We start from the raw sequence: 22,987 nt of genomic DNA on the forward strand, positions 1-22,987 counted from the left end.
CAGAGAGGTCTGATTATGATTTGCTGTCTTAAAGCTATCATCACTTTTAAAATAACTGAATTTGAATGTTCTAGTTATTAAAAATGAAGATGGAAGGTCAAAAAAGTCAGCTCTGGTTTGGGAAGCAACCTTAACTTTAGCCCATTGTCAACACTCGTCCTCTATTCAGCAATCAGTTTAATCCCAGCTGCTATACAATCATCCCGCTAAGCCAGTGACATTATTATAATTTATTATTACATATAAGTGTACATGGCACTTCATAGATAAATAACAAGATGATGTCATTTCCCCTTAATTTCCAACCACAGACCCTCTTCTCTATTACCTTAAATAGTAAATCCACTTCTTCACACTTCTGTCTTCACATATAGGCTAGCAACCCAAACATACATTTCACATTCCAAAAACAATTTTGACAGCAAAAAACACAAACATATCCCCTTTATTTGTCCACAGTTTCATTAAGTCAGAAAGCCCACTCATTCTCATTCTACCTCCATATTATATACCTCACTATAACTCCTCAATCAGTTTCTCCTCATATAGCTCTTATATTCCATCACTCCAGTCATATACCTGCATCCTCTCCTGATCTTGCAACATAAAATACATCTAATACACCCAGTTACTGATCTAGAGTTGGTAGGACTTAGGGTTGGAGTTCAAGTTGTTTGTGGATCTTCAGTACAAATGTCCTTATCAAAACATATTTGCTTTCCACCTGCAACTTCTTTCCTACAGCTTTCAAACTTATTTTTATAACTATAACATTCTAATTTTTAAAAAAATGTAGAATTACTTACTGCATAAACTTTCTCTTACCCAAGTTTTTTTGGGTCTGGAAATAAATTATTTGATTAATTATCCCTAAAATGACATTCCATACAGTAATTTACAATTATATTATCTGATGTAATGACAGTGTTGCTAACTCATGTGAGATTTGGTGCTTCCCTTAAAGCCCCAACTGCCAGAGCTAAGTGATTGCATGAGAATATCAGCTTTCACTGTAAACAATGACGTTTCTAGCCATTCTGTGAGTGGAGAAAAGTTTGAAAACATGTCCCAAGTGGTCTTCAATAGCTCAGAAACCACAAGGCAAAAAAAAAAAAAAAAAAAGGAGAGAGCCCTAAATTCGTTTTAATATCTCACGATTGTTGAAGCTGTGGGTTGGCGATATTCTACCAATAAAGCTGTTTACACAAGATAAGCAATGACACTCAATCAAATGGTTTACAGACCTCAGCCAAACAGCTTGCTCCTACCTTTGCACTGGAAGTGATGGGTTGGTGTTGTGAGCAGCAGTCTGTCTGCCATGTCCTCTGGCCCACTGCAGCGTGCAATCCCTGGCTCTTTGTACCCTGCCTTCACCCATTCCGAAAGCCAGCGCAGACTGCAGTCACAGTTCAAGGGGTTGGTACCTAGAGCCCTGGTGATGTAAAACAATGAACTAGTTCCTTTGCTTGGAAGCAAAAATAGCCCCTCTGCCCCAAATGGCACATTTTACCCAACTCTCCACATTAAACTTTCCAAATAACTGGAAAACTTGATTCCAAAGAGCTGGAAAGAAAATCCTTCAATATTTAACAGAATTTCAATGTCTGATGTCTCCAAACAGCCCTTTGAAGATGTTTTTGGGCAAAAGTCATAATGGTAGATTAGAATTCAGCATAAAGTGGGCCATCAGATTTTCATTCTCACCTCACTGCTCCATTTGTGTTCATTCCAAGGCTTTGTCTACACTATGCACCTTTTAGCAACATGGCTGTGTCACTAAAAGGTGTGCAGTGTAGCCACTGTTTGTAGACAGGAGAGCGCTCTCTTGCCGACAAAGCTACCACTGCTCATTGAGGCTGGATATTTTGTCGGCAGGAGAGTGCTCCTGCCGACAAAGCGCTGTTCACACCAGCGCTTTTTGTCAGCAAAACTTTTGTCATTCGGGGGTGTGTGTGTTTTTTTCACACCCCTGAACAACAAAAGTTTTGTCATTCAGTTTCCAGTGTAGACAAAACTCAAGTCTCAGTCATGAGCCTTTTATCTTCCGCTATCCCTAGAACACTGACCCCATGCCTCTCTGACTGAACATTCTCTCCCTGGCTCCTTCCTTAAGGCTAACCTCATCCAACAATCCTTCTCACACCTTTCTTCTCATCATTACTAAGCAGAGTTGAATAACTTACTACCGATCATTTATTCAAGAAATTTAGCCCATTTCCACTTGAGCGATATCTATACACACTGTTTCTCTAAATTTATTATTTTAACCTGACAAAATTCAGGTGTTGTTTGTTTTCTTGTTTAAACTCTATGGCCTGAATAATAATATTCCATGTTGAGCTGTCTTGCTTAGTTATCATTTCAAAGACACTTTTTTTTTTATAGAAGTAACCCCACTGCAGGCAGTTGCACTACACTCATGAATAAGAGTTTGCAGTTGCTTGTTAATTGTGAAGACACATTTTCTACCTCAGAAACAGTCATCTAAATAACAAGGAAAACAGTTCAGGTCTTTTGCAGTTTCCACAGTACGCATCCGATGAAGTGAGCTGTAGCTCACGAAAGCTTATGCTCAAATAAATTGGTTAGTCTCTAAGGTGTCACAAGTACTCCTTTTCTTTTTGCAAATACAGACTAACACGGCTGTTACTCTGAAAACAGTTCAGGATAGGGTGAGTGAGTGAATTATTGATGGATATCAGCAAATAATGTAACGATTCTGTAAATGATTATTTCAATTTTTAAATGCATCTGCTTTAGTCATGGTCATGCCCATTTTTGTTTGCTTAATGAAAAAACAAGTTTTACTGGCAAAAGTTAGCAGGTGACAACTTTCAATGTCACATGCACAAATTTTTGCAGAAACCAAGTTTTAATGTTGAACATCTAGGTATTCTTGGGGAAATGCTTATGTGCTGAGCCAATCAGGGGACAGCAAGAACACGAGGTGAGCTGTCTGATCGAAACAACGAATTTCAATTGGACTTAAGCACAAACTTGAGAACTCTTCCTGGAAAGGGCTATTTTATGAATTAGGGTCTAAAGTTGTAAAATGCATTAATGAAAGACCTCTCTTTTTTTTTTTTTAAACCAAGTTTTGGTTTGTATTTTTAAAACTGTAGAGATGGGTAATATCAGGCATGTGAGTTGTTACATTTCCATTTTTCAAACTACCATGAAATGCACAAAAAATAAGTAGCAGATTTCCTGTTCAATAATGAAAGTGAAATACAATCTAAATCTGCTAAAAGTAACTTTTTACATAAAAATCTTTAAGATTTGAATTGGAGATATTCAGGCAACAAGCTGAAAGAAGGAATAGCATCTCCACATGAGAGAGACAACCATTCTCCTGAACATTTTCTAAAAGGATGTCTGTTTTTCTTTGGCTTACTTTTTAATAAAAATATATAGTGAATTTATTGCTTTTTCTTTTTTTTAAAAAAGAGGGACTGGATAGCCCTCACAGACCATGCATTAATGAGGGTTCAACAAAACTCTGGGATTGCACTCATCTTTTGAAACATGACATTGCTTTCATTCCAGCCAGCAAACAGTTCCTATTAAGTTTGTGTGTGGTAGTCCGGTGATGCGAACAGCACACATGAGAAAACTGGGACTAGCTTGAGACACTCAAACCTACTTTAAGGCTGTAATCCAAGTCACACTTTAATAAAGATTCCCAGACTTGGATGGTTAGTGAAATAACCCACTGTGCCTCAGAGGCTGCTATATTTGTGAGTGTTACAGTTATTTATGGATTGCTGCCAACTATATTTAAAACATCATTGTTGGAGTTTGGAGACCAGAGTTCTGTTTCCAACTCTCTCACTGATTCATTGTGTGACCCTGGGCAAGTCACTTAACTTCTGTGTCTCAGATTTGTAGTTTTTTTTAAAACAGGGAGTTCAACCAAATATATTTCCCCTTGGCCTGGGATAAATCCCATGTAGCAGAGATGCATGTACTTGCAACCACAAGATAGGAGAATCTATTGGTTTGTTTTCCCATTTAATCAGAACTGTTTTCTTATAACCAAGGAAGGAGGCAGCACTTTCAGGGAAACAAATTTATATTAAGCTGCACTTTGCTGGACATATTTATATTTTGCTCCTGTAAAAAACAAGATAAACCAAACCAACAACCTAGAATAACAGTGTGTTCAGTTTGGCTAATTTGTAGAGTGGTTCAGGTCTTGTGCTAGGCTAAACCAGTGGCTCTTAACCTTTCCTGTACCCCTTTCAGGAGTACGATTTGTCTTGCATACCTTAAGTTTCACCTCACTTAAAAACTAGTCGCTTACAAAACCAGACCTAAAAATAAAAAAGTGTCACAACAAACTATTACTATTACTGAAAACTGCTGCTTTTCTCATTTTTACCATATAATTATAAAATTATAAAATAAATCAATTGGAATCGTGTGTGTGTGTGTGTATGTGCCTTTGTGTGAAATTTTAGTTTGTAGTGACTTCACTAGTGCTTTTTATGTAGCCTGTTGTAAAACTAGGCAAATATCTAGATGAGGTGATGTACCCTCTGAGACTTCTGCACACCCATTGAGAACCACTATGCAAGGGTATACTCCCCTCAGACATTTTTTTTTAAAAATACTAGTTGTTTAGGACAATCTGATTCAAACCAAAGGCAAAACACTGTTTCTTTAGAAAGACATTAGGGATAGGTCATCTCTGGCCAGGATGATTTAGGGATAACTCCACCAGAGACAGGGAAATCACCCCAACTCATCCTTCAATTTGCTAGCAGAGTTTTAACGAGAGGCTCTCCCGTAAGTTGCTGTGAGTCCCATCCAAAATACCACTGTGTGAAGTGTGAAATAAATGGAACCTATTTTTCCATTTCAATGAGGCTGCAGCACAAACAAAAGAAATGCATCCATGTTGGAGGTAAGACCCACATGAAACAGATGCAATGGCATCAAGCCAGGCCATTGAGCCCATGTACCTCACAATTAGGAGCAGGAGGAAAGAAAGAAAACAAAATCCTGCAAAGACTGGGGTTTTCAAAGAAGCCTAACAGTGGTAGGTGCTCAACTCCCATTTAGCGGGAATTGTCTGTCCAACTCTCCTAAGCTCCTGGAAATCCCAGCCAAAATGTGAGCGCTTGACCAAAGGCAGTTTAAAAAAATCAGCTTTGAAGAAACACACATTAGAAGTCTATGGAGTTACTTTTTTGAAAGCAATGTAGGGTTTTAGCCATGTAACTCTCTTATTTTAATAGACTAAAACACTGTAAACTGATCTGGGCATTTAAACGTATCAGAATCTACAGAGGTTTTGACTTGGAAAGAATTATTACAGCATTGATGCAAATTGCTTTTTGAATTTTAGCTTTACCCCATGAATCAGACTACAAATCATTTTTAAAAATAATGTTTTGAACTCAAGCTTCTTTTGGATAAAAACGTTCAGACAGGATATTAAGAAAGGAAACCCCACTAAATTTGTTGATACATTTCTATGGGAGTGACTAATGAAACAACTGTGCCCTAGACAGACTCAACTGTAGAGTTCATGGGTTCAATTCTAGCCAGGGCTCATTCATCAAAATTAAATGTGCACAGCAGCAATGCCTGAAAACCCCCAAATCCAGCCCCTTTTGTAGCTCCATTGCTTACAATGGAAAAACTCCAGGGATGACCCTTTGACCCCCTCTGCAATGCGTTGGCCCACTTGTGCAAGGCTAAACAAAACCCTACATTTCAAAGTTCGTCTAGAAATTACAGTTAACCATTTAGCACTGGACAAACCCCAACACACACAAGGTGAGAGGGAAATCACAAAATGAACATTGAAACATCCAGGTTAATCAATCTCTCTAATGCAGCTTGAAGATGAATCTGCTATATAAATGCTAGGAATAATTTTGTTCCATAAGATGTATAAATTAAGAAGTGTATTTTTTACTTTCCACTAATTTTTATGTACCACAGCATGCTTGCTTCCACTCACTTCTCCTTTTATTTCTTTGGTCAATATAGCAAAACAATTCCTGGAGGTTAATCATCTTATACTGCTATGAAACACTAAAGGTCTTTGCAACGAAGAGCAGATTTTTTCCTCTCTCAGACTTAAGTATTTCTCATTGAAGGGCAATTAAAATAACTATAGGTGAGATGAACTAGAGATAGAGAGCACTGTGGAGGGCATAGTTTATTTTTATAAGTATCTAACATGAGCTTGAGTAAACAAGAGATGAATCAACAGGGACATGAATCTGAGCTGTTTATGTACAGAATATATGTCTCTCAGACATATTTTTAATAATGTGTCCTTTACCATGCTTTTGATAAACTATCTGGGTCAAGACCTCTCCAGGCAGTGGTAACTGGTAGTCCACTGGGTCAGGTAGTTTTGGATGTGGGTAGCATGCACAGGCACTGAATGAATTCATGGGAGATCTCAAGCTTGCTTTGTCAACTTTAAGGCTGCTCCTACCTTATCAAATTTAGAGCCTTTTTTTAAGCACTAGTATAGGAATTAGCGTAGATAAAGCTCAGACATTTTTATCATGGTGTCAGAAAAAAACTAAATTTACTAGTGAAGACAAGCCTCAGTTGGAGAGTATTCAGGATCGTTACAGTATACAGGCACAGATTCTGTACAAAAAGAGTATGTGTATTCCATAGATAAACCATCCTATCTCTCTCTATATATATACACATACACCTTTCAAAAAGCTACTTTAAAAGAATGTTACGTTTGCAAAGCAATTTTGGTGAAAATCTTTCCCCATGATTTGAGCAGCTTTGGAAAGTAGATTAGAGTAGGCTAGACCTGAGTTTTTAAATTTCCAATTTCAAACCATATTACAGCTGCAGCAAAAGGCTTTGACCAAAAAAAAAGAAAAATTTTGTCTACACTAGAGAACCGAACCTTTGCAATTTACAATGGTCCATTTGAGCCATCGTAACTTGTAACAATGCTGCGTGTCCACACTAACCGTTCTGGCTAGGCTAAACCTGTTCAACTTTTTAACACTCAGCATCTCCTCCCACCCTAGGAATACCATTATAAGTTCCACTATTTACTATGGATTCACACTGCCAGCAGAGAAAGTGTTTCTCACATGTAAAATTGTGTTCACTCACCAGATATATGAAATTGATGCACGGCACTTTTTTGTTCCATTTATCTGAAAATGCCACAGCTACAGACTCTCTCAGAGATATGTGAATCCCAGAGAGATCTGTCAGTGTTCATAAAATACATTATTTTAAATTGCTCGTGGCATTATTGGTGAACTCAATTTCTTCAACTGTGTCAAAGACACTGGTCCTCCTAGAATTACAGAAGGCAAATGTTTCTTTAAAGAAACAGCCAAGAACAATTGCACGGTAGAACTTAATTGTTCACTGAGCAAATTATACCCTAGACAGGTCTTAATTATTTTATGGATGCTACTTATTACCATTCATTTGAGCTTTGTGTACTTTACACTGTCAGCAGCACATACTTATAAACAGAGGGGCTACATTGACTGTGCTGGGCCAAAGGGGATTTTATGACTCTCTAGGGTGAACAGTTTACCTAAGAAAGCTGTGCCTGCACTTAATGTAATGTAAACTCTGAAGAAAACCCAAACAAATGGCACATGACATGTTTATCATTTCAGTTCTAAATATACCCTTAGAGGCCAGCTTCCCCTGTTTGGAAGGTGTCACTGAATTTCCAAATAGAGACAAAGGAATTTGGTACAATGACCCTGAATTCATCCCCAGACAATGCATAGAATGAATTTACTATACTATGAACACAGCATAGAATACATTTTGTGTATAACAGATATTTGTACTTAAACATTTTCTCTATCTTAGGTACAGGCTAAAGTTTGAGATTTGGATCTGAAGCTGAATTAGGGTTAAAGCTCAGGTTCAAATTCATGTAAAATTGTGTTGAAATCCCTTGAATTGTTCATAAAAGATTTTGTCCCAAATAGTAACACTTAGTAAGTATCACTATCTCTTATTTTGTAAGGGGAAACTGAGGCATAACAATGTTAAGTGATTTCTCCCACAGAAAACCTCGAAACTGGGACTAGGATCCAGGTCTAGAACCGAGCAAACATTTAATGTTTTGGTTCATTGGTAGCTCTGGAAAAAAAAGTCAATTTTTTTGTTGTTGTTTCGGGTTCAATAAAACATTCATTTCAAGTTGGAACTTAATTCAAATAAAATAAAATTGAAGGAAATTTTGAAACAAAACATTTTTGAAGGCATTATTGTTTAAAATAAAAAAAATTGAAACATTTCATTTTAAAAAGATCAGAACAAAGCATTTCAATCTTTTTGGATTCTTTTTTCCCTGATCAAAACAATTTGGCAAATTTATCACAAATTTGCAAAATGTTTCTATCAATGTGAATATGCATTTTAAATATTACCCAGGTCTCCTGACTGCCAGGACATGCCAGTCTGATGCCTTATTCATTGGACCATGCTACCTCCCATCCTGAATAATGGAAATTTCAAGAAATCTGTTTTTGCAAACTATTTGAACACCCAAGTCACAACTGGATCTGAACTCTGGATTTGGCCTGAAACCAAATCATAGGAAAAACAACAAGATGTCCTTGTGGCACCTTAGAGACTAACAAATTTATTTGGGCATAAGCTTTCGCGGGCTAGGACCCACTTAATCAGATGCATATATTTTCCACTCCATGCATCTGATGAAATGGGTTCTAGGACACCTCGTTGTTTTTGCTGATACAGACTAACATGGCTACCAGTCTGAAACAAACCATAGAAGTAAGTTTAGAGCCTGACAAATCAAAAGTAAAAGATGACAGATTAAAGTTTACCAATTTTGGTCCATCTCTAGGTGAGTGACTGGTCCAAGGCCATTAAGGAGGGAAGAAAGTGAGGAAAAAACTAAAATAAACATTTGGATTTTCTTCTCACTTGAAAAGAGCAAATATATTTCATATATATGGATAGTGTGTCATTTTTAGAACATATTTTATATGTATGTTTGGAATGAAATACACAAAAAGTTCACTTTCATTATTAGTATATGTGAATTATTAGTTCATGTACAAGATACTATATTGACAAAATCCAGTATGTAAAACATGAGATATCTATTATGCACAGAATCCACATATAAGTTACTTAATGTTTTGGTGGGTGGCTTCCTGTCTCATGCTCAGGCTTCTGTACCATCATGCTCTCTAAATTTTACATGCAAAGTACTAGATGCTGGGTCTTAGCACAAATGCCATAAAAGAGGAAATCTTCATATTATTCATTCAATTGTTTTTCCTAAGAAAATGTTTTGAGAATAAATAACAAGTAGTCCAAGCATTTATTTGATTTAATTTGAACAGAAAATGTCTGAATAAAGACAGTAAAATGCAGAGAGAAAATGGACACAAATCAGAATAGCTTAGAAACTAGATTAGCAGCATAATCTACATTGTGTTAGTAAAATAACACAGTCAAAAACATTAATTCAGAGCAAGGGTACTTACAGATGTGAAAGGGACACAAGGTCATTAAAAGACCCTTCGGGAACACTGGAAATATCATTACCATGAAGAGTTCTAGAGCAGGGAAAGAACAATAAGACATTAGAACACTGTATTGTCATGCTCCACCCCAAATTTTGAACAAATAGTTACTTTTGGAACCAATATTTAACTGTCCCCACTGTAGAAACTCTACTAGCTTCATAACCCACCGAAGTCAGAGCTTTGTTATTTGTACTTTTACACAAAGATTTTATAAATAATGTTATCTTCTGTTAAAATGTTAATAACTTTTAATCAAAGGAAAAGAGGGAATATGAAAGATGAAATTAAACACTGACTACAGCGGAACATCAGAAGGGAGCGAGGGTCCATGTGATAGATATATTTGTAGGATCAGGGCCCACATTCCCACATCAGTAGCAGAGTATACCAATATGCAGTGACAGACACATTTGCACTTCCAGACAAAATACTTGGAAATCAGTTCTTTGAAGAGCCTGTCCACCTTCCTAGTATGAACAGAGTATAAGCACAGTCTTTACTGGAAGGATTCTAAATGTTTCTCAGATCATTTGAAAAAGTATTTTATTCCCCACCTCTTCCAAGAACTGTATTATTTTTATTTATATGGATGTCTGGAAGAATTTTTCTGATAAATTGTGGAACATGCTATTTGAAAGGTGCTACAATAAAGGTAAGTCCTTACTCTAAATATATGAAGTTTGTATTGCAATAGTAATCAAACGCCACAATCTGGATTGAGGGATCATAGTGCTGTACAAACAAAAATGCATTTCTTGCACCAAAGAGCTTACAATCAAATTGAAAGAGGTGGCCCAAAAAGTGCGTGCATCAGACTATGGGAAGGAATACAAGAAGAATCATACTGGGTCAGAACAAAGGTCCATCTAGCCCAGTATCCTGTCTTCTAACAGTGGCAGTGCCAGATGCTTCAGAGGGAATGAACAGAACAGCACAATTTACTGAGTGATCCATCTCGTCGTCTAGTCCCAGCTTCTGCCAGTCAGAGGTTTAGGTATATCCGGCACATGTGGTTGTATCCCTGACCATCTTGGTTAATAGTGATTGATGGACCTATCCACCATGAACTTATCTAATTCTTTTTTGGCCTTCACAACATCCCCTGGCAATGAGTTCCACCGGCTGACTGTGCGTTGTGTGAAGAAGTACTTCCTTATGTTTGTTTTAAATCTGCTGCCTATTAATTTCATTGGGTGACAACTTGGTTCTTGTATTATGTGAAGGAGTAAATAACACTTCCCTATTCATTTTCTCCACACCATTCATGATTTGATAGACCTCCATCATATCCCCCCCTTGGTCATCTCTTTTCTAAGCTGAACAGTCCCCGTCTTTAAAACTCTCCTCACATGGGACCTGTTCCATACCCCTAATAATTTTTGTTGCCCTTGTCTGTAGTTTTTCCAATTCTAATATATCTTTTTTAAGATGGGGCGACCAGAACAGCACACAGTATTCAAAGTGTGGGCATATCATGTACTTATATAGTGGCATTCCCAATGTACGCACATTGGAGCTGAGGCCAAACTGACCATTGAATGACACGCACTTCCCTGCACCATTGAGAATTTGGGCTTTGGGCTTTATTGGTCCTAACCAAGCCATGGACTATGCTACATTTTCAACTACTGGCACACTAACGTTTCACATATATTCAGATATAGAGATTCTAAAAAGTAATCACGGCAGAAATGGAGGGAGAACACACCAGATCTTGTAAATCTTTTCTAACGAAGAGTCAGCAAGATATTGTGCAAAGAGGGAGGAGGGGTGAAGAGGGCATCTGAGCATCTTAAAACAATATTTTATTTATTTTGCAGTTCTATTGTGGCCCGTATCCGTTAAAGAAAGTACGGTAGCTAGTCCAGAATATTTATGAACCCCTTCCTTGATGACAGGAAGAGCTGTATCTGCCTTTCACAGATGTCAAAGACAGTGATGTGCTAAGCTGCAGCAGCAGCACGCAGAATAGAAAACTGGTGTGTGTATATTTTATAATCCTTTTATGAGAGTCATTTCTTCTCTAATTTATTCTGGTATTTACGGTATGCAATGACCACCTCCTACTATTTCCTCCGGTGGCTTTATAGAGACTCACAATGTTGCAGATGAACTTGAGCTGTAATATTTATCACTTAAAAATTATCTAGGCTCCTAAATAGAAGCCAGTTATTCTCATTTAAAACAAAAGACATCTCTGGGGCTGAGTCGTCCTTCTATGTCATGTCCTTTCCCGTGCACTAGTCCCACTGCAATACTCACTAGAATTTACACTAGTGAATTACACCTTTACAGTGTTACCTTCCCAGTGCACACACAGCTGAGCTGAAGCCAAACTGACTATTGAATGACACGCACCTCCCTGAACCAGTGAGGTCCCTGGCACTGCAGTGGACATTAGGGCTCAGTGAGGGCAAAGAGTGTAATTGCTATTGTCCTTCCTCAGGGTGTACATGGACAAGGAGAAGCTTTAGTTCCAACCTTGTTACCTTGCTGAGATTTGCAACAGAGAAGTCATCCATGTATGGGGATGTAGATTTCCTGGACATGCATTCTCTGCTGCTTTGGGCACCAGTACCCCCAAAGCCTTGTTTTCTCAGTGTTCTGACCCTGAAGCATCCTATTAAGTGTTTGACCCATCAAAAATAACTCGTGGCACTGACAACTTGAGCTGAATCTTCAAGCAATCCACCTCAGCAGGAAGGAGGAGCAGTCCAACACAATATCTCCAGACAGAGGACACTTACTAACAAAACCAAAAACAAGTAACTCATTGGGCCTTACCCAGCAGCCCATACAGAGGAAATATTATTATTGGTATAGGGACTGCAAGATTGGGCCTGTTCATTAAGTGCTCAAAAGCCAGAACTGAATATAATGGCCTTGAACTAATTACCATTATAATGAGCTCACTACTATGTTATATTTCTGATCTCTGCCATTATTTTTTTGTATGCCACAAATGGGAGCTGCCTAATTTGTAGGCAATGGTGCAGTGGGAATGAAGCTTTTAAGCTGATTTCCTTGGTTGTCTTAAGCCTCCTTATTTTGTAAATATTTAAATGAAAGCTGAGTTCAGCTTATAAAAGCCTGATCCCATGAGGGGCTCAACACCCACCGAAAAGGCTGGATGCAAGGGCTCCCACAGCAACCAATCCATGTTGAGGACACTCAGATGTCACTGGAGATCGTAAGTACCCTGTGTTGTGTGTCTGTATATTTTAGGTTACATTTGACCCACCTGTCTTTAAATACTTTGCCAGACATACACACACATTAGTTCTTTCCAAATAAAAAAAATTAATGAAAATTAAATCATTTAAAAAGATCTGTCTACCCATGACCAGGACACTTACATTTCAATTTATGCAGGTGCCAATCAACTAAACAATACTGCATAAACTGGATATAAAAGCAAAGTGGTCCAGAGGAAGAGCAGCTCTAGGAGTTTTACAAGCACACGGTATGCTATATTTATGGGAATGTACCTTTCCCACAGTGTATGTTTTTCTATATTTACATGCACCCAACTACAGTTTACATTTCACTGTTTATCAGTGATCCTGCTCGGCAGCAGTTCTGAACATGTAAAGCTGGTGGAACATTTTTTTGTAACTCATTTCATGACTGGGTCGTCACGTTATTGCAAAAGTCATGCTAACGACTGGGGCCTGGATTCTGCAAACGCTTACACTGGGGCTTAACAGTAAACATGAGTGGCCCCATTCATGTCAATGGGGACTGCTCATGCGCCTAAAGTAGTGCATGTGCATAGGCACTTGCTAGATGGGTTCTTAAAAAAGGATAAAAAAAAATACAAGCAAGAGAGACAGAGAAGCTGAGCAGCACAGCCAGAGAGAGAGAGAGAGAGAGAGAGAGAGAGAGAGAGAGGACATGAAACATGTAACTAAATTACCTATTCATGGGTATTCTGATTTTCAGATACATATATTCTATTTATTGTTCACAGAATAAATATAAGGAAAGCAGAAGGATTTGGAAAGATACTGAATCACACATGAAAGAGGCCAGTTACCTTCAGAGGCAAGCACAGCTCAAGATGATGAAATATCGCACATATTTAAAAAAACAACCACCACCAACAACCCTGAAAATGTGGAAATTGTTTTGCTGATGTTTTCTCTTTTAAATTCTCCTGAGAACACAGATAATACATGACAATAACAGATTGCACACTGTCACTCGGAAGCACTTTCTCCCCTTTGGAGAATTGATTTTTAATAACAACATAGATGACATGTGGCAAGAGTTGTAGCTGACACCAGAGTTTTGTAGGCCTTAATAAATCAAATCAATCTGGAGGTTTCCAAATGTATAGAGCACAGACAGAGACTCTCTTTTGGGCTTCATTTCACTAATGTTGTTTTGCGCAGGACTGAGGTTCTTTTAAGATTTGATTAGCAGATCTTCAAAAAAAGCCAAGAGCCAGCATTTGAATTTTTAAAAGCCACCCTTTGTTTGTGTCACAGTCCAGGCATGACCTGTAGAAACTGAAATTAAATTACGATTCAGCTATAAAAAACCCCTGGAGTGACCAACAACTGGGAATGGAGACATGGTTAGGAGTGCATGTCCAGTGGGAAAATTGACTAAGAATTTGCCATATAACAGCACCCATCCACAGCCACCAGGAACCTCTCCAGACCACCTGAGCCCTAATAATTATACTTCGCTTTTCTACATAACCTTCGATCGAAGAATCTCAAAGCACTTTGCAAACACTCAGGGCATTATTTGAGATGCTGCAAATCCACAATTCCAGACAAAGTCAATAGCATCTGCAGATGCACAGCATCTCTGAAATCCAGACCCAAATTAATTAGGTGTCAGGACATCAGTGATATAGCTAAGTATTAACCCCATGCTACAGATGGGGAAGTTAAGGCTCACATGGGATGTTTGTGACAGGGACAGGAAACAGAGACCAGACGCTCTGACAGGTAGGGCTGTGCTTTTGTCACCCGACCACCTTTTCCTCTCCAAATGCACCAATCAAACCTGGCTTGAAATCTGTATAACAATCAATGTCCAACTGCTAACCATTCTTTCCTGTTTTAGTCTGAATTGATTACCTTAGGCTCTAAAATGCAGGAATGATCACATACAATGCTAATAGAAAGGGTATGCCTTCAAAGTAAGGAACAGAACATGATTTCTTCTCTTCAGCCCAACTACACTGCAGAATGAAAACACACGACATCTTAAAATTTCAGGAGCTTACATATAATGTTTAATTAGGAGCAGAGGTTTGCAAATGAATAGTCACAAGGATGATGAATGGCACACAGAATCTTTTACCGTTAAACTACCAATTAATATGTAGCAATACGTTTTGGTCACAACTAGAGGTAAGCAAAAAATGTTCAATGAACAGTAAATTTGCAAAAAATAATTTTTTGGGGCACTGAAACGATTTGCGAATTTGCGTCACATTCAGCAAATAGTTTCAACTGAAAAAAAAAAAAACATGAACGCAAACATTCTGAAAATGTGGTTTCAATGACCTTTCATTTCCAATTGTTTTCCTTGACCCAAACAATATTTTTTTGTTTTGACAAGAAAAACTGAAAAAAAATTCAATTTTGTTTGAAATGAACCTATTTCCCCCCTGGATTTCCCATTTTAGCCATTGAACCGAAAAATCAGCTATTCGCTGAGCTCTAGTCACAGCCAGACTTGATGGTTAGAGGCCTGTGAGAAAAGCTGAATGTCTCAGTCCAGTGACCAGTGGACAAATGACCCCCACCCAATTGGCACATTCACTGATGTCTCTACGGAGGCCAAGCATGGAGATTTCACTATTCTTCTCACCAGGGCAGAATTTAGCACCTTGAAAGGGCAGTTTGGGGTAGATCATGCTGTGGGTGCCCATGATGTAGCTGTTTGGTGGAGAAAGAAAGGTCTTCAATCTCCAAGGCTATTAGTCTGGCATTCTTCATGAGCGCTGCATTCACCTAAAATCAAACCTAATAGAAAGGTCAGAGCTATGGGAAGATTTTCCTTTCATAAATCTTATTCCTCCGAAGTCCCACTGCAGCATTTTAGCCAGCGGTAGCAAATCCCCCAGAAAGCAATCAGTCACTGTCTGACAAATAGCTCTGTGAGGTAAGTGTTCAGTGGGGTGCACAGTACTTAGCTCTATCCCAAATCCTCTTATTTCCGACTGGAGGTGTGGAGATAAATAACTCTCAGTGCTCAGAAAATACTGTCCTGTGGCTCAAAAATGCAGGCAGCAGACCTTCTGCTCTCCAGAACAATGCTCACTGAAACAATGAAACCCACTCTAGTCTAGGAGCATTAACCTCTGTAAGCCTCCTTACCAGCCTCGACCTTCACAATCAGTCATTATTTATGTGATTATGGCCGGAAGGATTTTCCTTATCAGTAACATGAGGAACTATAAGTTTGAACATGAAGAACTCCCACCACTGCAGTAACCCTGGTTTACTTTCCTCCCCAGTGTTTCATTTAATATGTAGAAACTTGTCATCTGTACAGCTTAGCAGGAACAAATCAATGCAAGATCAAACCAAAGGGGACAGACAGTTACGCTAATAACAAAAATATTTGGCACCTCTACTGCCGTTTTGAATAGAAAATCCCAAATCACTTCGCAAAAGTAGGTAAAAGTGACATGCTGATTTTAACCCTGGGGAAACTGAGGCACAGAGCAGGTAGGAATCCTGCCCAACTTCACAGAATCAGTGGCAGAGCTGAGAAAAGAACTTAGGTTTCTTCATTCTTGGTTTATATTATGGTGTGGGTGATCAAAGGACTACCTTGAACAATATGGCAGACAAGAATGGTCTTTTGCGATAATACATGTAAAGTGGATTTGCTGGGAAATATCGAGGGGGAGGTGAATGCAAATCTGCCCCCCAAACACACTGTTCCTGGAATCTGAAGTTCAAGGCCCAAACTCTATAAAGTAAAGACTGAACTTATGTGGCAACACTATTCATAAGTCTTCGGAGAGAAAGCAAAATGTAGACATTGGCCTGTTTAGGTAGTCTCACTTACTGAGGATATTACAGGTTTCAGAGTAACAGCCGTGTTAGTCTGTATTCGCAAAAAGAAAAGGAGTACTTGTGGCACCTTAGAGACTAACCAATTTATTTGAGCATGAGCTTTCGTGAGCTACAGCTCACTTCATCGGATGCATACCGTGGAAACTGCAGCAGACTTTATATATACACAGAGAATATGAAACAATACCTCCTCCCACCCCACTCTCCTGCTGGTAATAAGAAAAGGAGTACTTGTGGCACCTTAGAGACTAACCAATTTATTTGAGCATGAGCTTTCGTGAGCTACAGCTCACTGTAGCTCACGAAAGCTCATGCTCAAATAAATTGGTTAGTCTCTAAGGTGCCACAAGTACTCCTTTTCTTTTTGCGAATACAGACTAACACGGCTGTTCCTCTGAAACCTGCTGGTAATAGCTTATCTAAAGTGATCATCAGGTGGGCCATTTCCAGCACAAATCCAGGTTTTCTCACCCTCCACCCCCCCCCCACAAATTCACTCTCCTGCTGGTGCTAGCCCATCCAAAGTGACAACTCTTTACATAATCAAGTCGGGCTATTTCCTGCACAAATCCAGGTTTTCTCACATCCCCCCCACCCCCATACACACACAAACTCACTCTCCTGCTGGTAATAGCTCATCCAAACTGACCACTCTCCAAGTTTAAATCCAAGTTAAACCAGAACATCTGGGGGGGGGGGTAGGAAAAACCAAGAGGAAACAGGCTACCTTGCATAATGACTTAGCCACTCCCAGTCTCTATTTAAGCCTAAATTAATAGTATCCAATTTGCAAATGAATTCCAATTCAGCAGTTTCTCGCTGGAGTCTGGATTTGAAGTTTTTTTGTTTTAAGATAGCGACCTTCATGTCTGTGATTGCGTGACCAGAGAGATTGAAGTGTTCTCCGACTGGTTTATGAATGTTATAATTCTTGACATCTGATTTGTGTCCATTTATTCTTTTACGTAGAGACTGTCCAGTTTGACCAATGTACATGGCAGAGGGGCATTGCTGGCACATGATGGCATATATCACATTGGTGGATGTGCAGGTGAACGAGCCTCTGATAGTGTGGCTGATGTTATTAGGCCCTGTGATGGTGTCCCCTGAATAGATATGTGGGCACAATTGGCAACGGGCTTTGTTGCAAGGATAAGTTCCTGGGTTAGTGGTTCTGTTGTGTGGTATGTGGTTGTTGGTGAGTATTTGCTTCAGGTTGCGGGGCTGTCTGTAGGCAAGGACTGGCCTGTCTCCCAAGACTTGTGAGAGTGTTGAGTCATCCTTTAGGATAGGTTGTAGATCCTTAATAATGCGTTGGAGGGGTTTTAGTTGGGGGCTGAAGGTGACGGCTAGTGGCGTTCTGTTATTTTCTTTGTTAGGCCTGTCCCGTAGCAGGTAACTTCTGGGAACTCTTCTGGCTCTATCAATCTGTTTCTTTACTTCTGCAGGTGGGTATTGTAGTTGTAAGAAAGCTTGACAGAGATCTTGTAGGTGTTTGTCTCTGTCTGAGGGGTTGGAGCAAATGCGGTTGTATCGCAGAGCTTGGCTGTAGACGATGGATCGTGTGGTGCGGTCAGGGTGAAAGCTGGAGGCATGCAGGTAGGAATAGCGGTCAGTAGGTTTCCGGTATAGGGTGGTGTTTATGTGACCATTGTTTATTAGCACTGTAGTGTCCAGGAAGTGGATCTCTTGTGTGGACTGGATCAGGCTGAGGTTGGTGGTGGGATGGAAATTGTTGAAATCATGGTGGAATTCCTCAAGGGCTTCTTTTCCATGGGTCCAGATGATGAAGATGTCATCAATATAGCGCAAGTAGAGTAGGGGCTTTAAGGGATGAGAGCTGAGGAAGCGTTGTTCTAAATCAGCCATAAAAATGTTGGCATACTGTGGGACCATGCGGGTACCCATAGCAGTGCCGCTGATCTGAAGGTATACATTGTCCCCAAATGTGAAATAGTTATGGGTAAGGACAAAGTCACAAAGTTCAGCCACCAGGTTAGCCGTGACATTATCGGGGATAGTGTTCTTGACGGCTTGTAGTCCATCTTTGTGTGGAATGTTGGTGTAGAGGGCTTCTACATCCATAGTAGCCAGGATGGTGTTATCAGGAAGATCACCGATGGATTGAAGTTTCCTCAGGAAGTCAGTGGTGTCTCGAAGGTAGCTGGGAGTGCTGGTAGCGTAGGGCCTGAGGAGGGAGTCTACATAGCCAGACAATCCTGCTGTCAGGGTGCCAATGCCTGAGATGATGGGGCGCCCAGGATTTCCAGGTTTATGGATCTTGGGTAGTAGATAGAATATCCCAGGTCGGGGTTCCAGGGGTGTGTCTGTGCGGATTTGATCTTGTGCTTTTTCAGGAAGTTTCTTGAGCAAATGATGTAGCCAGCATGGATTCACCAAGGGAAGGTCATGCCTGACTAATCTAATCGCCTTCTATGATGAGATTACTGGTTCTGTGGATGAAGGGAAAGCAGTGGATGTATTGTTTCTTGACTTTAGCAAAGCTTTTGACACGGTCTCCCACAGTATTCTTGTCAGCAAGTTAAGGAAGTATGGGCTGGATGAATGCACTACAAGGTGGGTAGAAAGCTGGCTAGATTGTCGGGCTCAACGGGTAGTGATCAATGGCTCCATGTCTAGTTGGCAGCCGGTATCAAGTGGTGTGCCCCAAGGGTCGGTCCTGGGGCCGGTTTTGTTCAATATCTTCATAAATGATCTGGAGGATGGTGTGGATTGCACTCTCAGCAAATTTGCGGATGATACTAAACTGGGAGGAGTGGTAGATACGCTGGAGGGGAGGGATAGGATACAGAGGGACCTAGACAAATTGGAGGATTGGGCCAAAAGAAATCTGATGAGGTTCAATAAGGATAAGTGCAGGGTCCTGCACTTAGGACGGAAGAACCCAATGCACAGCTACAGACTAGGGACCGAATGGCTAGGCAGCAGTTCTGCGGAAAAGGACCTAGGGGTGACAGTGGACGAGAAGCTGGATATGAGTCAGCAGTGTGCCCTTGTTGCCAAGAAGGCCAATGGCATTTTGGGATGTATAAGTAGGGGCATAGCGAGCAGATCGAGGGACGTGATCGTTCCCCTCTATTCGACATTGGTGAGGCCTCATCTGGAGTACTGTGTCCAGTTTTGGGCCCCACACTTCAAGAAGGATGTGGATAAATTGGAGAGAGTCCAGTGAAGGGCAACAAAAATGATTAGGGGTCTGGAACATATGAGTTATGAGGAGAGGCTGAGGGAGCTGGGATTGTTTAGCCTGCAGAAGAGAAGAATGAGGGGGGATTTGATAGCTGTTTTCAACTACCTGAAAGGGGGTTCCAAAGAGGATGGCTCTAGACTGTTCTCAATGGTATCAGATGACAGAACGAGGAGTAATGGTCTCAAGCTGCAGTGGGGGAGGTTTAGATTGGATATTAGGAAAAACTTTTTCACTATGAGGGTGGTGAAACACTGGAATGCGTTACCTAGGGAGGTGGTAGAATCTCCTTCCTTAGAGGTTTTTAAGGTCAGGCTTGACAAAGCCCTGGCTGGGATGATTTAACTGGGAATTGGTCCTGCTTTGAGCAGGGGGTTGGACTAGATGACCTTCTGGGGTCCCTTCCAACCCTTATATTCTATGATTCTATGATTCTAGTTGCTTTTGGTAACTCTCAGTGGGATCATAGGGTAATGGCTTGTAGAAACTCGTGTTGGAGAGCTGCCGAGCAGCCTCTTGTTCATATTCCGACCTATTCATGATGACAACAGCACCTCCTTTGTCAGCCTTTTTGATTATGATGTCAGAGTTGTTTCTGAGGCTGTGGATGGCATTGCGTTCCGCATGGCTGAGGTTATGGGGCAAGTGATGCTGCTTTTCCTCAATTTCAGCCCGTGCACGTCGGCGGAAGCACTCTATGTAGAAGTCCAGTCTGCTGTTTCGACCTTCAGGAGGAGTCCATCTAGAATCCCTCTTTCTGTAGTGTTGGAGGGAGACCTCTGTGGATTAGTATGTTGTTCAGAGGTATTTTGGAAATATTCCTTGAGTCGGAGACGTCGAAAATAGGATTCTAGGTCACCACAGAACTGTATCATGTTCGTGGGGGTGGAGGGGCAGAAAGAGAGGCCCCGAGATAGAACAGCTGCTTCTGCTGGGCTGAGAGTATAGTTGGATAGGTTAACAATATTGCTAGGTGGGTTGAGGGAACCATTGCTGTGGCCCCTTGTAGCATGTAGTAGTTTAGAAAGTTTAGTGTCCTTTTTCTTTTGTAGAGAAGCAAAGTGTGCGTTGTAAATGTCTTGTCTAGTTTTAGTAAAATCCAGCCACGAGGAAGTTTGTGTGGAAGGTTGGTTTTTTATGAGAGTATCCATTTTTGAGAGCTCATTCTTAATCTTTCCCTGTTTGCTGTAGAGGATGTTGATCAGGACAGTGGGGTGGGAGGAGGTATTGTTTCATATTCTCTGTGTATATATAAAGTCTGCTGCAGTTTCCACGGTATGCATCCGATGAAGTGAGCTGTAGCTCACGAAAGCTCATGCTCAAATAAATTGGTTAGTCTCTAAGGTGCCACAAGTACTCCTTTTCTTTTTGAGGATATTACAGTGTTGGCAGGGAACTGTGCAGCCTGGATAAATCCCTGATCAGGAGGGAAACACACAGGTTTCCATGCAAGAGAGGGGATGACTAAGGAACCAGGAGCCTAGAGTAGGTGTTTTTTGTGGACCATGGATGTGAAATACAAATACAGTTGATCTGAACTGTGACACTCAGATGTGGCCACCCCATGGGTGTTTGAAATCTGAAAACCAACTTTACAAATGGATCCCTCCCTTTACAATGAAAGCTGTGGCTCCAAACAGCCTTAGACTTTAGGGGGCTTGAAATCCAGATCTGTATTGCGTGACTTGAGCTTAACTCTTCTAACAAGAAAGAATATGAAGTTTCATTTATTTTAGAGTACTTGAAAGTTCCTCCTACGCTACACATACTATGGAGCCAAGTTTTGCGACCACTAATCTTGGCCATCCTGCTGCTACATGCTATACCAGAACTTACTTAACAAAGGGGAAAAATATTCTTCTGCAAAGCCCCCAAGTCTTAACAATGGTTATAACTTTAGATGGGCAGTTCCAAAATACTCTGTAGATAACTAGAGTGAAAGTCAACTCTCTGAGATGTTGGTAGGTGAACGTGTGCCACATAACACTGTGTTAGTAGCTTAACATTTGTAAAACAATTCAGAAAAATCAAAGATATTAAAGAGCATGAACCTCCCTTGAGGTTCCCCTTATATGTTCCACTCCATATTACTCAACCAAACAGTTTTAGACCAAAACTTTCTGAAGGAACCTCATCTTCAAGGGGATCCAATTTGGGAGAGCAAGGCAGAGCAAGAAGTCACAAGGAAAGTAAAGAGCACTTTAAGAAGGAAAAATCCATGATTTCAAGAAATAGGACTCATTCCCCCTAACTGCTAAGACTCCCCAAGTCTGGAGTCTCAAAAAAAAAAAGGAGATTTTTGTTTTTTGTTTAGTTTAGTTTTATTTGGGGAGGGCAAAAGCATGGAGCGAAGTTCCCTTTTCCCCCATTATGTTCCCTAACTTTGCTTCCAAGAAAAATTAAAGAAGACACTAGTAAATTTTGTCCTTACCACAGGAGATTTGGGACAAGGGGCTGCCATAAATATAAAGGGATTGCAATTTTCCTTACCAATATTTTCTTTTGCTAATCATTCATTGGGTTTAAGTCATGTATTTGCATCCACACTGCCCAAATTAAAAAAAAGATGGAAAGCCTGTTTCTCCTCTCCACATCATACTCCTGGTCACATGGTACTGACTCAACCCTTTCCCCTACTATTAAACTGCATTACAAACAGCTACAAATATTAATTATTTGTGTAATGTTACTTCTCCATGTAAGTGATAGCTTTGGTTGCCACAGATATGTTATACAATCACAGATGGGACAGGAGGTGGTCCATGGTGATATACTATACGGTCTATATGAAATAGTTTGAGAACCCCTATTATACCACATCACTTTCATTCCTATGTATGTTTGATCAGTAATTTACAATAATAAAAAGAGAGATCAATGCAGGTTTGTATGTGGTGGTGGCAAATTTGAGATGATGGCTCTTTACAGGAGGCAAAGTTCTTGTGAAGTATGATCAAAAGAAAATTTCCTTAAAGTAAAAAATTAATGTTTTTATTGAATGCTGTAGCAAGGAGGGTGGAACAATAAAGCTGAGGTGTAAACCACTAAATAGGGCAAGAAGAGTTATGGATTGTCTTGCACAATCAAACCTCGTATCATTATTACATGGTGGATCCTCATTTCCCTCTGGTCTGAGAGGTTCTCATTTATCACAGCAATTCCCAGAGCCATGGGTATGAAATATGAAAGTAAAGTAC

General features: G+C 40.0%; 1 protein-coding gene across 1 annotated transcript in view; it reads right to left on the reverse strand.

The window, feature by feature from the left end:
• Positions 1-22,987, reverse strand: part of SLIT3 (slit guidance ligand 3) — an 806,608-nt gene that overhangs the window by 112,607 nt on the left and 671,014 nt on the right. The window contains exons 24-25 of the mRNA XM_048861176.2: positions 9,492-9,563; positions 1,269-1,432 (exon numbers count right to left, since the gene is read on the reverse strand). Of these exons, the coding sequence (XP_048717133.1) occupies positions 1,269-1,432; positions 9,492-9,563 (236 nt within the window). The remainder of the gene's footprint in view (positions 1-1,268; positions 1,433-9,491; positions 9,564-22,987) is intronic.

Source organism: Caretta caretta, chromosome 8 (genome assembly GCF_965140235.1).
Source record: "Caretta caretta isolate rCarCar2 chromosome 8, rCarCar1.hap1, whole genome shotgun sequence".
NCBI lineage: Eukaryota > Metazoa > Chordata > Testudines > Cheloniidae > Caretta > Caretta caretta.